Source organism: Marmota flaviventris, chromosome 12 (genome assembly GCF_047511675.1).
Source record: "Marmota flaviventris isolate mMarFla1 chromosome 12, mMarFla1.hap1, whole genome shotgun sequence".
Lineage (NCBI taxonomy): Eukaryota > Metazoa > Chordata > Mammalia > Rodentia > Sciuridae > Marmota > Marmota flaviventris.
In genome coordinates this window covers 99814406-99831743 of record NC_092509.1, presented here as the reverse complement: position 1 = coordinate 99831743, position 17338 = coordinate 99814406, and the positions used below count along the sequence as shown (strand labels likewise).

Here is a 17338-nt window from a genome sequence, read left to right as displayed (position 1 = left end):
TGCTTCTCCTCTGTTCCAGCCCCAGGAACATCTTCAGGTGCCCCTCCTGCCCTGCTCCTCCTGCACAGCTCCTTCCATTGCCTCCGCGGCTCAGCTCCTTCTCACCTTCCAAACCCTTTAGTACCTCTCCCTCTGACGTCCTCCCGCCTCCCCCAGGACACCTCCCCCAGGACGGCCCATTACTGCTGCCTGCGACCCCCCACTCTGGTCCTCCTCTGCCCTAGAACTTCCTTGTGCACTTGTTGGTCTCTGCTCCTCCCTTAGCTGTGAGTTCCTTCAGGCAAAGGACACATCTGACCTCAGCTTCCCGTCCCCGTTGCCGTGTCTGCCACCCAGAGAGACACAAGAGGATGAGACACTTGGTCACATGTTCTGGGACTGAATTAAAGGGAGGAGAAGACAAGTGGCCAAAGCTCCAGGTTCTAGGATTTACTGCCTGAGTCTGTGTTCTGCTGCTTCTTGATGAGTGACCTGGTGTGAGTCGCTTTGTATCTCTGAGCCTCCTTGTTCTCCTTAGTAAAACCAATACAGTTGTGCAACTTTGCTTATACGATTATGTGGAGACGACTGAAACCCAGATTTCTTTATTTCAGGATAGACGCTGATTCTTTTTGTGAGAGGCCACCCGTGGGTAAATATGGAAGCTAGTAGGTCGGGAAATCTAGAGAAGAATGGGGAAGAGAAAATGGAACTCTACCAAGAACGAGGAAAGAGAGGCAGTCTTACTCTTTCAAACTTGGCCGACTGCATCAAATGCCACGTTGATCAAATTTATCACTTAAAATCCACTGTAGCCTGAGTTCATCTGTCCAATGATTTTATAGGTATAGATGGTTGAAAATAAATCTTTAACAGTGACAGAGCATGACGTGCACACCATGACCCCACAGCTTCCAGCCAAGGCTTCAAGACCAACACCTTTTCCTGTGTGCATCCCAAAAGCAAGAAGAGGGACCCCAAGAGGGAATGTTACTGAGCAGAGGAGGAATGGGAGAATGGTCACTCAAGGAATCCCTATCCAACTGGGCAGTGCCATCAGGGGCTGAGATCATGTCACCCACTGAAATACTGGTTGATACCATCAAGGTAGTATTAGGCAAAATAGGGTAACTACTAAGACAAATGGCCCCATCTCAGTGACTTCAGGGAAGGCAGTTTACGTTTTTGTTTATGTCACACTCCAAAATAATATGGTATTCATGGGAGAGATAAAAAGAGATGGCTCTGTGACCTCATCCAGGACCAAGACTCCTTTGACCTGGTCACAATGCCATCCCTTAAGTCCTCAGAGCCTCTTCCAGATGCTGGTGGATCAGAGAAGAGGGGGAGCATGAAGAATTTCAGGGGGGGAATTTGGTAGGCCAGAATCCATGTTCCATCAGCAGAATTCTGTCCTGTGGCTGCACATAAATGCACACGAAGCTGGGGGGAAACTGTCCATCTGTGTGCCCAGGAGGAAAATGGAAACCACTTACTGAACAAATTTCTAGTCTCTGCCACAAGGTGTGGAATGCAAGAGAGAGAGAGTGAGTTAAAAATGTTGACTTCAGTGATACAGGATACAGAGGGCTTCTTTGACTCTGACTCTTATGGGGGAAAAAAAAAATTCTGAGGCCGAAAAAAAATATGGAGTACTGATTGGCCATAAAATTACTGTTACCAAGAATATTTTTATCTTTAAATAAAAACAAGTATAACGTTGAAATGGGTTAATAAAGGAAGTATGGATAGTAGACTATCTTCACCTCTTATGTAGCTATATATCCCCAAGACACTTAAGTTATCTGAGCCTCAGGGAGCTCAGCTATAAAATAGGGCTAAAGCTGTCATGTGTACCATGTAACTCTTGCCACACTCATGCATATGGAAAAAAAAACAAATTCAGTAGCCTCGAAGAATAATTTATTCTTCTCATGCACGTGTAGGTTGCATTAGCCTTCCTTCAGGCTGAAGGTCTGCAAGACGGCCATTAGGTATTTCTTCTGTGCTTATTCTGGGGCCCAGGCTGAAAGAGCAGCGAGGGCAGAGACGTTGGAGGGAGAGTGGAGACGTGCAGTACTCCCTGAGTTATTGGCTCAGAATTGGCACACTGTCACTTCTGCTCTCACTGCTTTGTCCAAAGCAAAGTCACGCAACCCTGCCCAATATATATGGGGCTGAGAAACAAGTTCCATCCATTTAAGTGAGTGATACTGCAAAGTCACCTGTTAAGAGCTTTCTAACGCAGGCGAGAATGATGACCCAATCCACTATACTGACGTCTGTAAGGCTGGTGGTGATCTAAATATATAACAAATCGCCAGTCCCATTCCTGGAAACATAGGGGTTGAGTAAAAACTTGATCATGATAATGGTCATAACGATGATGATAATGATGCATTCAGATCTTGTGTCCCTGTGGCTCGGAATATATCAACTGGATGGTGTTCCATTCGGGTTGCTGTCTTTAAAAATAAATACATTGACAAGCAGGAAGAGTTCAACATGAGAACCTAGAGAGCTGGAAACTCATGGGGGACCTGAACATAGTCTGAAGAAGAGTGGCCCATAGACAAATGCACGCACCCAAGGACCTGAAGCCCTATCACATTGCCAGAGGCGTAAACTTGTGGTGCAATGGAAGCCTTGCCGCCTGGAGGAATCCTCTTGGAGCAGAATGGGTTGGGATGGGAAGCCTCTGAGCAAACCTGATGGGCCTGGGCTATCAGCTTGCTGAGCACCGTGGTGTGCAGTGCCCAGGGGTCTTTTCCTCCCTAGTTGAACAGATGAGCTTTGGGGAGCAGGTGGATCCGTCAGGGCAGAGCCGGGGCTTCTGTGCTGGAAAAGCTCATCTTGGCTCCCCCTTCAGTTCCCCCTGGTCCCGCAGAGCCACTGGTCCTCCGTTGCAATGTGTGCGTCGCATTTCATGTTGATTCTAGAAACACTCCACGCCCGGTGTCTTCTCCAAGTCCCCAAGCCCCACCAGGGCAGCATGAGACTCGCCAGACACCCACCTCCCCCTCCCCCTTCAGCTTGACTCTCCCCTCCCCATTTCTCCCAATCAGCCTTAATTAAACTGTTTGAAAGCTGCAGCTTGATTTTAATTAGAGCAAAATTGAAAAGATTAGAATGAAATTGGCCAATCATTGTTTACGGGCCGTTGTTTGAGAACACAGCAGGGCTGCGAAATTACCTCCACGCCAAGATTCTTGAGCTCTCACACACAGTGGGAAGGACAGGGCACCGGGACCAGGGGAGGGATGACCTCATTTCTGCCCTGGGTGCCTTCTAGAGTCACAGGGCCCGAGATACCATTTAACCAAATGACCCCGGGATGGAGGTCTTCCTGCCTGCAGATCTCTCCTATGCACAGCGGAAACAAGGAAAAAGAATGACTTGGGAAGTAGGACATTGGTGGACGGTGGCCCTAGCTCGAGCACAGGTCACGGGTCATTGATAGCATGGTCTGGATCCTAGTCAACTGCTACCACTAATCCGTGGACTTGGGGCAAGTCACTTCTCTCAGTTTCTCTGTCCCTTCAGCTGTAAGAGTTGAGTAGTGGATTAATCTCCTCTTTCTCTTTTCCAAGGCCCTTGTATGGTTAAAATAGTTGAGCATGTGTGAAATTGTTTGCAAATTTTTAAAAACCTTAAAGAATGCACTATACCAACATAAGAGATCATGGTTTTTATTATCGCTTCTTTTTATAGCTCAGATTAATCACGTCTGATTCATTATAGCAGCAGAAGCTCTAATGGCCAAGTACATTACAGTAATCTGTTGTTGAGATAGGAATCTCCTGATGATGTGATGTGTCTAGAAATACTGCCTTCTGTTCTGGAGCCAAAGCACGATAGATCCCTAACATGTCCGGCTAGAAAAGGCAAAGCCGTCTTGGCTGAGACACTGAGGTAAATAACGGGTGTCCCTCCATGCACATGTGAGCTGTGACGGTTCCTGCTCGTGCATTTTTCAAGATGAAAAACGTGAGCCTCATGACAAAGAAGTAACTGTAATGCCCCGGCTTGGTGCCACGGAGCCCTGGATATGAGGTATTTCAGAGAAAAGCAGCAGCAAGAGAAGACCTTTTTGTCTAGAACTCCTTAGGAAAATCAGCACCTCAAAAAACAGCCTCCTGCGTCAGATTGGCGAGTCTCAAGCTGGTTGAGAAAGACAGTGTTCCAAGAGGAAGGAGGGTGCAGAGAACAGAACCCCAACGTTTACCCTGTATCAGTTGAAGTGGGAAATGTTCCTGTGGGTCACTGGTTGACAGTTTAAGTAGACAAAGTAAAGTCACAGGAAAAAATGACAAGAAAACTATTCATGTCCCTGGCTTAAGGCTGATTCATTGTTTTTCTCCAAAGGTCTTAAATATTTTATTCAATAACTGATCCCGTATCTCCCTTCATTTTTCAAGGAAAGCCAGCCATATTTTTCTTACCAGCATGGTCCACACCAAAGCAGCCTGTTTGGAGCATGATGGTTCAGTCCCTTGCCACTCACTGTGCAGTCTCTCTGAGCACCAAGGTGTGGCGGGGGGTGTGCTCCCCTCCAAAAAGACCACTGAAAATACAGCAGAAGCATTAAAAAACAGAGGGACAAGATTCCCTGTCACAACGGCTCACTGGTCTTGTCGTTGTTTGCAGAGTGGTGCATGGTTCCAGGGCTGCCTTCTCCCCAGCCTCTCAGGGGGTCCCTGAGAAAGGCCACTTGACTGAGCCGGTGGAGATTGCCCGAGGCTTGCTGGAAACTGCATCCGTCCGTTCCCTCCCACTAAACTCAGCCTGGAGTCCAACTCAGGAGGAGGGAATGGCTCCCAGACACTGGGATCGGGTGGCGGCGTCAAGCCTGCAGGGGCACCGCGGTGGGCAGGGTGGGGAGAGCTATGTGCCCAGGATAGTGGGACCTGACCTTCCAAGTGATGACTACATTGTGGGCCGCCTTGCAATGCGCCTGACCCGTTTCCCCCACAGAAGTGGAAAGATGAAGTATTTGTTAGAAAACAGGCAATAGACTCATCAGCTGTTAGCACATGGTCTCCGCACAGCCACCCACACAGTGGGCCGCAGATCTACTGGATTTAGCCTCAGTGAGGTGGGGTTTCCTTTTAAATACCTGTCTGTCTGTCTGTCTGTCTCTATCATCTATTTTTGAACACTCTCTCCCTCGGGCTCCACAGGGAGGGAGAGTTCCGAGCCTTCCTGAGGGCTGCATCAATGCTCTCAGTTTACAAGCCAAAAAGTGGTGCTGGGGTGCAGCTACTGGAAGCAGCCCCTGGCAGGGAAGACCAGTCGGGCTCTTTCTGGGTCTTTCATCTCTGGGAGTCGTGAGACCCTGCAGGGGGGTCCTGGCCGGCAGATTTCTGGCTGACCTTGAGTGACACAGAGGAACGCAGTGCTGAAGGGTGGCTGGGGACACAAAGGCCCACTTTTTATTGGCATTTTTTGAATTAGGAGCACCGTGGCGCTGTTCGGTGGTCTCATCAGGACCCCCTTTGTGTTGAGACCCAGAGTTGGCTCAGAGCTGACGCGGTTCCGATGCCTTACGGCAGCTCCTGTTGCCAAGGTCTGGCGTGGCTGTGGCTCAACCCTCCTATTGCAGAATCCCCTTTGGATTCTGGAGAGACCTCTAAACCTGTGTACAACCATAAACACCCTTTATTAGTGATCTGGACCCTTAGTGTTAAGTGCTTTGCTCTCTTCAGAACATGTCTCTCACTTTATCTGTGCATCTGGAAGTGCTGGTGTGTCTGGCTGATTAGGACACTGGGATGTACCTTCCCATCTGGATTTTACCTTTCTTAGACTTTGTCTTCGTTGCTATTAATGATTTTATGAGTCCGTTAGCCTTTTGAAAGAATGAGATTAGAGCTAATCTGCAATATGCCAGAGGAAGTTGGAAAATGGGGTAAACTTCTGTTGGTGACGGCAATGAAGTGCCCTCTTGAGGTGCCCCATGAAAACCAGTCAATGTCCACCTTAAAGAGCTCTGTTCACTCTGTGGCTCAACCCGTGTGTCCTTTATATAGTGGCCTCTGTGTTCTAAAGGCCCGATCCATAGGGATGACTGGGCTGTTTGAAATGTTTGCTTTCTCAGACTATTTACTGTGTAACAAACACAGTGGGAGAAGATTTTAGGAGAAATGGCTAAATTGAAATGGAGATTTACTTGATGTCTTAATTGAAACAAAGATGATGGCTTAATTGAAGCAGTGTGTGTTAATATAATTGATATATAGAAAACATTCTTTTCTTAGGAAAAAAAAGAGCCTTGATTATTTTATTACTGGAAAAAAACTGCTAAATGAAAAATCGGAAATGAACATTTATTCTCTGAATAGCTCAGGCTGCCTTCCAGTATTGCCTTCTGAGGTTTTCGGATGCTGGAAAGAACCAGGTTAATACATTCTGTAAACACATTTTTACCACTTTCTGGCTCAAGCTCCATTCACAGATGTTTTCCTATTATTTTGATTCAATGAAGGGCCCCAAAAGGCAGGGAAGAAACTTATTGGAGTAGAAGACAAAAGCACTGGAGCCTCAGAGTCTGAACCTTTTTGTGGCTTCTGCCTTGTGCCTAATTCTGATACAGGTATTGGTCAGTTTTCCATTACTATAAGAAAATGTAGGAGACTGGCGACTTTATAAAGAAAAGAGGTTTATTTAGTTAACAGTTCTGGAAGTTCAAGTGCATGGCACCAGCATCGGGTCTCCTTGGCTACATCATGGGGTGGATGGTATCACGGTGGAAGTGTGTACGACAGGGAGCAATCACATAGTGAGACAGGAAGTCAGAGCCAAGAGGAAGGACCTGGCTTATTCTTTTATAACTCCCAAGAGGACTAACAGGAGTGGCATGAAAACTACTTTAATCCCCTCTGAGGGCAGCACCCCTGTGACTTTTCTCTCTACCTCTTAAAGGTCCTACCACCTTTTTTGATTCCTGTACTGAGGACCAAGTGTCTAACATAAACCTTCAAGAGCCAAACCACACCCACACCATAGCAACACTCCACCGTAACTTACTATGGAAGCAGATTTTGCTTGGGGGTTTTGTTCATTGGTTGATTTTCATAAACATAAGCCCTTTATATGCATTCTCTTGGATTCTTTTCCAATTAAATTCTCTGTTGAGTTTCTTCAAATATAGTCCCTATTCCTCTGCATTCTTTCTCCAGTGAAACTCTCCCCAACACACGCACACACACACACACACACACCCCTCCACCCACAGTATCATGATTGCCCTTAGAGTTTCACAGAGGTCATATACCATAGTGGTCAAACCTATCCTGAAAAAAGTCAGCCTGTGTTCAAATCTTGAAACTGCCCCCTCTTGCCTGTTACCTACTGGGCAAACTGATGTGTTTGTGCCTCAGCCACATCATCCATAAGACGGGGATAATTGTATTTCCCCCATTATAGGAATATTTTATTAGCTAATCCTTCTAAGATGTTTGGAATGCCTATCACATAGTAAGAATTCATTAAATGTTAGCCATTACTTTTTATTCTTTGCTCATAAAATGCTTCCTAAGACACCATCATTCATCTTTCTAGGTCATTTGTTATTCTATGTTATGATTCCGGAGCAGCTGTGGAAGTTGGATTCCTCCCATGATGCTGTGTGTGTGAGCTTGATTTTTTTGGTCAGCCTCAATTCCTCCTCTCGCAAATGGGCATGTCGAAACCACCTGAACCCAAAAAGGTTTTGCCATCGTACAAATGTCTGGTGCTAACTGGCTGTGCCGCAACCTGCTTGCCCTCTGTTTCATGGTGTTTGGAATATCTAATAAATTCATGTTTTGTGTTTTGTATAGATAAAGAAATGGAATGATCTGGATAATAAAACTATTTTTGTTAAAAGGTAGTAAACATTTAAAAAAATATTACTGAGGAATGAAATGCTTAACTTCAGCTACACAAAGGGAAATGTCTCTGCAGAAATAGCCGTATGGCGCTGACCTTGACTGCTAGTGCTGGGCTTTAAGTTCAACTCTCTCACTTCCTGTGAGACTTCATCCAAGTCACTTAGTCTGCCTGGGTTTTCGTTGCTGCTAATGTCACCACCATCATGCTTGTTGGTTGGTTTTTGTAAACATAAGCCCTTTATATGCATTCTTTTGGATTCTTTCCAGTGGTGAGCACACTGGCTTTTTTGTTCTGGTTCTGGTACCAACTGGTTATGCTGCAAACGGCTTGCCCTCTGTTTCTCGGTTTTCTCAGTTGGAATTGACCTTCTCACCCAGCATGCATGCCGGCCTCTGGGTGGGCTGCAAGTGGGTCCCAGGCATGCAGATGTATTGGTCCCCTCGTCCTGGGGGCAGTTGGGCAAACACTGGGGTGGCCGGACTTCTTTGCACTGATCTCTGGTGGGAGAGGCTCCATCCATGACTCTAATGCTTCCACAATAATGCAGAAAAACTGGGCGAATACTATTGAGTGTTTGCTCCTAGGAGCTGTGTGACATTGGGCAAATTACTTCGCTTAGCTTTCTGAACGTCGTTCTCCTGATTTAAGTGAGATGCACTCCAAACTACTGGTTTGAATAAAATATGTGACTTTCCAAGTCTAATGTCAAACTGAGTAAGCATGAAAAACTCTAAGACTGTTGCTTCTTTGGGCGCTCTTTAACACAATGAGTGAGTGTGGCGGTGATTGCTGTCAGACTCGGGGAACAGGGATGCAGGTGTCGATGGGCTACATCTGGGTGTGAAGCACAGCACAGTCTGACCAAGCGACTCTTCACTTGCTGGGCTTCACACGTGGACAGTGGACAGGCATTGGATGTTGCCCGTATCTGCTAAAAAATACACAAGAGGACTCAGGCAGTACAAGAGGACCAAACAGACAAAATTAGACCTATTTCATTTTTAGAAATCAAACCTAATTTTCTCATTGATATGTGTTCACATTTGCAATGCTTTATTTCATTTCAGATCAATCACTGATTGGTTGTTTCTTCCACAAATTCTCATCCTGTAACTGCTTTTTTTTTTTTAAATTCAATTTTGCAATAATCTGCAGACAACTAGAAGATTAGAAAAACTGTGACGCAAAATAAATGATGCGAAGAATCTCTCTTTCTATCATGCCCCAGAAACAGGTTGGACAGCTATTTTCGCCCTACCATTAGAACACGCACGTAGCACTGTTCTATTGCTAGAGAGAGAGTTGAAGGAGACAAAAAAGCCCCCTGTGCACTTTATATTCTAATGGAGATAAAGGGGATAAAAATGGATGGCGCCGGTGGGCGGTGAGTGTGCAGTGGATCCTGGAGAGGAGCGGGGGAGGATCCCCTTGGGGTAGCAGCACAGTGAGGTATGCCTCTCAGAGGAGGAAACTGCCAGGCGGTCCCCAGTGGAGTCCCCGGGCTAGCTGGGCCACTACTACTTTTTATTTATTAGGTTTAATTAAAGTGAGGTCCACCTCTACAGCAAGTGGCCTCTCTTTCAAGGAGAGGCCTTGACTGTTCTAAGAAAATTATGGCAGATAGAAGAATGCTTCCTTCCACCTTAAAAAATCTCCAAATAGAATTCAATAGGAATTATTAGTTAATGAGGTCTAGGTGTGGCTTATCCCAGGGCAGGGGGACCAGGTCTGATGACCTCGAGGGCTTTTGGTCGCTATCTTTTTGCTTCTGTTTTTCCCCATCCTGGTTCCATGACTCATCAACGCAATGACCCACTAGTCAATGAGAGGTGCCGGTTCCCATGCAGCCAATTGGAAACGAGGTTGGGCAAACCGTTCTTTACCCTGCCCTAGGATTTGGGAGAGAAAATGCTTTTGACAGATACCCTGTACTTTAATTAAAGTTTAGCATCTCCTGCACAAAAGAAATAACTGATAATATGTTATTAGAACTTGCCTGCTTAGATAAATAAAGCCACACAGCAAGGATTTTTACAGACTTGGTTAGAACCAGGAATTATTAGTCACCCATTGCTCTTTGTCTCCCCGTGATGTTGGGCTCCTGCTCCCCCTCTCCATCAGCCTCTCGGGTTCCATGTGGGGAGTTTCTACAGCCTCACATTGGCATGGGTTTTCGTGTGTTCCTTTTAAGTTCTTTTGTTTTTCTGCAGCCCCATAATTTGCACTCCATGGCTTTGAGGGGGAAGGGTAGGCCACAGCTTAGCACTGTCACAGGAAGGCAGAGCCAGGGTGGCTGAGGAAGTTGCAAAGATGCTATCTTTTGTTGCTTCCTAAGGCAGCGCAGGGGTCCTTACAAAGATAATCTGGGAGACAATGTAAAACTCCTCTCTTACCAAAGAATGTGATCCTTTAAATTTCAGTCCAAGACCAAGATTCCCCTGAGAAGTCTTCCCCCTTTAGCATGCAAACATTTCAGCAAGGAACAAAGCATGAAGATTAAAATCCTGAAGGACATAGACAGGAACTCGGCCATCTCTGGAATAGGGCTTCTCAACACAGGGGCCTCTCAGTCCCTTTCAGTGTCCAGGTGACATTTGCACTGAAGGTCCACCAGCAGAGGCGAGTGAATGCTGGCACCTTAATGTCAGTCACACGGAATGACACGGTGGTCATATGCTCTTCACGAGGACGTCCACACCCCTCCACACACACACCTTGCAGGCACATGCTAGCTTCACCTAAGAATGTCCTCAGAGCAGTCACCTGTATTACCCTTGGGGAATCCTGACCTTGAGTTCATGTCTTTGTAGCATTTTGTTTGATGACTCTGGAAGCGCACATAGGACACCTCTGAGGCTACTGAAGAGCAACAGTGACTCAAAAAAATACACGTAGGGTTGAGTTGCAAGATGATCTAGCAGCTTCTTTCATGGAACCCCATTTTTTCTCAAAAGCATAACCAACAGTCAATGGGTATTCAGACTTGAGTGGTTGGCAGACATTTTCTCAAAAAAAAAAAAAAAAGAGAGGGAGAGAAGGAAGCCAGCTTCTTTAAGAACACTGACAGTATTTGTTACCAATTTGAAATTTAAGCTTTCAACTGAAAATTAGAATTTCGGAAAACTTGTATTTGTCATTGTGAGCTTGACAGCTTCCTAATATTTAAAGACTCTTCTGATGAGATTGGTGGTGATATTAACTAATGTGATGTTTTGATGTTGTATAATGAAAAGTGTCAAAATGTAGAGGAGCTGCATAACTCAGTGATCTGATATTTCCAAGATGACCCATGCTGCTGTTTTATAATTGTGCAGGGTGAAAAGGTCCATTCAAAGAACAATAGGGAACACTAGATTTAAATGTGGCAGCACGAACGTGTGTGGATGTGGTTCCAGGTACCGTACTGTAGCGGACCTTCACGAGGCGACCATTTGTTTAGTGTGGTCCTAAGGACAAAAACCTTACCAAGTGACCACAGACTGACCAGGAGCGCAGCCTCTTCTACTGAGCCAGACGTGAGCGACATTTACAAAAAGGCAAAGCGTACTGCTCTTCTTGTTAAAAAAAAAAAAAAAAATTGTCTCAGGACTTGCAGTGAGTGTCATAAAATATGTTATTTATGTGATACGTGATAGGTTTAGCACTGGTATCCTCAAATGAAACAATAAATACATTTTCCTCAGTTTTAATTTCTGAAATGGTAAATATCCAGAGAGAAAAGCCACACAAACAAATATGGGCGATAGGATTAACTTTGAAAAGTGTGAAGGCGATCCGAGACCAGGACGTTGGAGAGCCTTGGCTCTTGGTCAGCCTTTCCGACTTCACCAGTGAGTAACTGGGCCACCGTGGGTGAGGTGACTCCTGGGACTGTTAGATCGCCATGTTGTTTCCCTGCTACTCCACACTGCTGGCACGACTGCCTTCTGTGGGGAACCCCATCAGCCTCTCTCCAACAAGGGCACTGGGTGGAGAGGTGCTGAGACAGGGCTTCCTCACAGCCTGAAAATGGCAGGCCAGGTCAGTGGGTGTCCCCACCTGGGAAGGCCAGGGCTGAGGGGACACAGGATTGCATGTGGAGACGGGGCATGCCTTCCTGCTCAGTGGCCTCTTGCTCTGAAGCTCAGTGAGTTTCCTTACCCCGTGGCTTTTCCCCAGGGAGTTTGCCCGTTGGAAGGTGAACAGTCTGGCTCTGGAACGGAAGGACTTCTTCAGTCTGCCTTTGCCTCTTGCCCCAGAGTTTGTCCGGAACATCCGCCTCCTGGGAAGGAGACCTAACCTGCAACAGGTTACTGAAAACCTGATCAAAAAGTACGGCACTCATTTCTTACTTTCCGCCACCCTTGGAGGTAAGCAGCATCTCCAGCCCCAGCTAACGGGTGCAGGGTGCTGAACACAGCTAGATGACCTATTGAATGGAGCTCCAACGGCCTTTTTTTTTTTTTTTTCCTTCCTGGCCTATTATTTCCTGAGAAATTCTTTCTGGTGCGTTGGAGAACAGTGTATTCTCCTGGAATCCATATTTACCCTAGAACATTTCTGTTTGCTTAAAAGCATCCTCCTGAGAGGGGGGTGCGGGGTAAGGTCAGGGCACGGCCGGCTCCTACCAAGCATGTACCAGCAGGGGGCGCTCCCAGTTTTCTTTTTATGGAGCCATCGAAATATTAGCCATTTCCTAATATTTGCTGAGGCTACAAATGTCAGACCCACAGGCAAAGAAGTAGATGCCTGTTGAGTCCCTGACCGCTGCTTTCTCTCTATAAAGAATGGTGACCAGCCAACAACCCAATTCCAACAAGATTCTGGGTTGGAGAATCATCCCCTGGTTGGGGGGGGAGTGTGGGGGTGGGGTGGTGCAGTGTGTGACTGGGACCCTGCCAGGACGGAAAGCTCTGAAGAGGCAGAAAGAAGAGAGCAGGATTTGTTATCACCATCCAGTGGACAAAGGGAAGCTCTCCCAGGGCTCAGGCCAGCTGCCGGCATGGGGTAGGTGTGGAGTGTTTGATGGGAGGACAGAGGTTCGGTTTCAAGCCTTTTGCCCTTTCCGAGGGAGCAGAAATAGCCCTGGTGACTTCTTATAAACAACTTGAGAGAGAGGGAGAACTGGCTCTTCCCCTCCGGGGGTAGATTGCCTGAGAAGCAGATCAATAGAGGATGTTAAAGGGATAAGCTGGGGGTGAGGGCTGAGCTCTGGGGGACTTAAAGAACTGAGGAGGAGGAGGGCCTCTCAGGCAGTGAGACTTGGACCCTGTGGTGCAGACAAGGAGGTTGCTTCAAAGATGGGCAGGGATGGGGAAGAGATCCGCAGCAGGGCAGCTCGTCCTCCCAGCGCGTCTGCCCTGGCCAGGGGTTTCATGTTCTCACTGGCAGGGATCGGGGCGTGGAAGGCCTCCCAATGAACCCATGTTTTTCTGTTATAGGAGAAGAGTCCCTGACCATTTTCGTGGACAAGCGGAAACTGAGCAGAAAGGCAGAGACCGCAGGAGGTGCCCCTGTCCTCGGGGGCAGTGGGAACAGCTCTGCGGTGTCCCTGGAGACCCTGCACCAGTTGGCAGCCTCTTACTTCATTGACAGAGAGAGCACTCTGCGCCGGCTGCACCACATACAGATAGCCACAGGGGCCATCAAGGTAACCGCCTGAGGGAGCCCAGAGGCCAGAGCCCTGAGCAGCTCCAGGTCAGCCAGGCCTGACCGGCCAAAGCACAAACGCAGCGTCCAGTGGAGTCTCAGCTGCTCCTCAGAGAGGGTCGTCATTCATCCCACGGCACATATTCCTGGAGTACCTGCTCTGAGTGGGCCTAGCCCAGGGACTGTTGGGGAAGGTAGAGAAGGTCCCCGTTTCCACAGAGGTTGCCTTCTAGGGGAGGACGAGGTAATAAGCAAAACAAAGTAGTTTCAGATAAAGAAAAGACAGGTGTCCTAGAATGTGGGAGGGACCAGCTAATCAGGTCAGGAAGGACACTTTGAGGCTGAGATGGAATAATAAGAACCCAGCTGTGTGTAGTGCTGAGGGAGGAATGTTTGGGCAGAGCAGCATGTAGTAAGGTCCTGAGGTGCCTCGTTGAAGCACAGAGAAGGCTGTTTGTGACTGCAGAGAGGTGACCAAGAAAGACACTGCTACAAGATGAAGTTCAGAAGTAGCCTGCAGCCAGATCACATGGCCATGATGAGTTTTGATAAAAGTCAAAGTGCAGTGGAAAACCACAGAAGCGTTCTAGAAGGGGAGTGACATGATCTCATGCATAATTTTGAAAGATCAGGAGATACTGTGACTTCAACTACTAGGATCTCCATCCCATCTTCTCTTCTTACATGTAGGAGATTTTTAGTAAAATTCCTATTGTTCTAGGGAAAATTAATCAAAATAATTGACAATACTGATTTTTAAAGTCTAAGTCTAAAATTAAGGTGGTGAAGAGACATCAAATACGTGTCATAGGCTGCTTTATCCCAGCTGAAGCTCACAAGGACATTTTGTTCATCCATTCGTTCATTTGACAAATATTTATTGAGTGCCTGCTATGTGTCAGGCTCTATTCTGGGTCCTAAAAATACAAGAGTGGACAAAACATATAAAATCCCACCCTCGTGCAGCTTGAATTCTAATGGTGGAGCCATAGTTAAATACACACACAGTGTCAAGTGGTGACTGATGGCATGGAGAAATGGATCCAGGTATGAGGACATGGGGACAAGGACCTCAGGTCTAACCTCTGAAGGAGGACCCCTTACACAGAGACCTGAAGGAAGCAGGGGAGCCATCCACGCGGGTCTCTTGAGCTACAGCCTTATGGACGGGGGAAGAGCAAGGGTCAATGTCCCAGGGAAGAGGCTTGTGTCTTCCATGAGCACCGTGAGAGCCCTGTGTGGGGTCTGGAGAGGGAGAGATCAGCTGTGGGGTGCAGGGCCCAATCATCAGGCCCTTCCTGCTGGTGACTTAGACAAAGCTGGTACCCTAGGGAGCGAGAAGTTGACAGATTCAAAATCCAGTTTGATGGTGGAGCCTGCAGGGCTAGGTAATGGGTTGGAAGAAAGGATTCAAGACTAACAGCAAGATTTGGGGCCTCAGCAACCAGACAAATAGTGATTCCATTTACTGAAAAGGAAAACCCTGGCAGGGGGTGCAGATCTGGAAGAAATCAACCAGGCTTTTGATTTTAAATGTGGACTTGTGAAACTTGATGTTCCCATTAGACATCCCAGTAGAGAACTCTAATAGGCAGTTGGACATAAACACCAGGATTTCAAGGAAAAAAAAAAATCATGGTTGGAGATAGAAATCTGGCACACAAATCTATACACAGGTGTAGTTGATTCTCAAAAATGTGGGAAAGGAAGAGAGGAGTACATTCAAGGAATGAGGGTAGCCACTAAGATAGCCCTGAACCTGTGTGGAAAGCACCCCAACATTCAGAAATGGGAAGAGGAAAAGAATCCTAGCGAGAAGCCTGAGACAGGACAGAGACATACAAAGGGAACCAAGGTGGGATCACAGGAAAAGCAAAGTGTATCCCACAGCCACGGGGAGCCCGGGCACCTGGGTGAAAGCCATGGCTCCATCGTTATGGCAAAGACGGAGAACTGACCTTCAGCCTGGCAACTCGAAGGCAGCTATAACCTTGAAGGTAGCAGAACAACTGGCTTCAGTGACATGAAGGGTACAAGAGGCCGAGTAGACAGGGTCCAAGAGAGAAAGCACAGAAGGGATCAGATAGGGAGAGAGACAGTGCTGTTGCTCTAAAGGCAAATAGAAGAACCGGTGATGGCTGGGGAGCAGCGTGGGGTCAAGGAAGGCTGGAGAGGGTCCAGCGTATTGGTGTGACACTGAAATGACTCAGTAGTAAGGGGCACAGTGAAGGTGCAGCAGAGACAGGAGATAACTGCAAGAGTACACCCTTGGGTGGGAGGGGCTGCTCTTCTGTGTGGGAGTGGAGGGGCTGGTCTTGCTTGGAAATGTAACTCTTCCCGGGTGGCAACAGGGACGGGAGGTGTGTCCAATGCTGGAGCAATGCTGGAGGAGTCAGGAGTGGCGGGAAGACAGCAGCTCTCTTCTGGCTAATTCTGTTTCCTTGGTGAAACAAGCAGCGACGTCCTTGGCTGAAAGGAAGGAGAGGGAACTGTTGAGAAAACAATGTCTGAAATGGGCTTCTCAGAGAGTAGGGGCCGCTGTCAGGACGGCCAGCTGACTGGGTCAACGTGGTGGACGTCTGGGTAGCACCAAAGGCCTACGTGAGATTCTTGCCTGTGTTCGCTCTTCATCGATGTGATCAAACACCCAAGTTAGAGGAGGAATAGTTTAAATTGACCCATGGTTTCAGAGGTTCAGTCCCTGACTCCATCGCTCTGGGCCCAAGGTGAGGCAGATCATCATGGCGGAAGGTCGTGATGGAGGAAAGCCACTCAGCTCATGACAGCCAGGAGGCAGGGGAGCAGGGGTGAGGGTGCAGGGAAGAGTCACCCTCCCAAGGATCCCCCCAGTGACTTCCTCCTCCAGCCACCCGCACCTGCCTGTGGTGGCCACCAAGACAGTCCATTCCAACCAGGGAGGGACTGACAAATCCAATCAGCGGTCTCTGAATATTTCTGCATTTCCTAGTACAACAATGTCATCACGAGACCAGTCAACATAGTTGTGAGTTTCATCAGCTCCCTCAGAAAACAGATTGTGTACAGGCAGGCAAAGAACAGAAGGAGAGTTGGATTTAACCAGGATATGAGTACCTACAAGATCAAAGGGAAAGGAGACTGGGATGTTGAGAGTGTGTGCCAAGGAGTGACCGTAGTGCCAGACGAAGGGACCTAGGTCGGGCAAGGAGGGGAAGGAGGTCAACGAGGGATGGTGAAAAATGGAAAGTTGGTCAGGTCCAAAGACTGAACGTGTAAGTAGCCTCGAAGATGTGTGCGAGGGGGGGGGGACTAGAGAAAGTATGATTGTGTGATACGTAATCCTGAAATTACAAGTGGAAATTACAGGTTCTGGGGCACAGATGGGTAAGAGGGGTTCAAACACAATGACAGGAGCCCAGGCCAGGTAAGGGGGCAAGGTTAGGTGGCCAGGGATCTGAGAGGCCGGGTATTAAAGGACCATCCATGTGGATGCAGAAGTCAGTAGGAATGATACAGGCGGGCGCTGGTAAGAACAAAGGTGATTTTAATATTAAAAATCCTCAAGGATTGAGGGAGGGTAGCGAGAGAAACCAGGAGGGATGGGGGTGACATTGCCTGAGACTCGAAGGAGCCAAAGATGCTTATACCAAAGAAAGAGAAGTAGGAAATCACAGTGGGGGAGACACCTCGGTTTCATGCCCAGGAGTGTGAGGGAGACAAGAGAGCCACCACGAGAGAAGGCTGTGGGGACACCCCGCCCCCCCCCAGGCAGCTAGGCTGTGGTTCAATTTAAAAAAAGAAAGAAAGAAATGAAGCCGACTCTCAAGGAGAGGTGGGATTAGGGGTTCTGTTGAGGACCCACCATGAACTAACTACAGGG

General features: G+C 47.6%; 1 protein-coding gene across 2 annotated transcripts in view; it reads left to right on the top strand.

The window, feature by feature from the left end:
- Positions 1-17338, top strand: part of Brinp2 (BMP/retinoic acid inducible neural specific 2) — a 98568-nt gene that overhangs the window by 63376 nt on the left and 17854 nt on the right. Inside the window, exons 3-5 of one of the 2 annotated variants that reach the window (XM_071600285.1) lie at positions 12010-12200; positions 12733-12837; positions 13272-13480. In XM_071600285.1, coding sequence (XP_071456386.1) covers positions 12010-12200; positions 12733-12837; positions 13272-13480 — 505 coding nt within the window. The remainder of the gene's footprint in view (positions 1-12009; positions 12201-12732; positions 12838-13271; positions 13481-17338) is intronic. The other variant, XM_027934966.2, reaches the window with a different exon arrangement.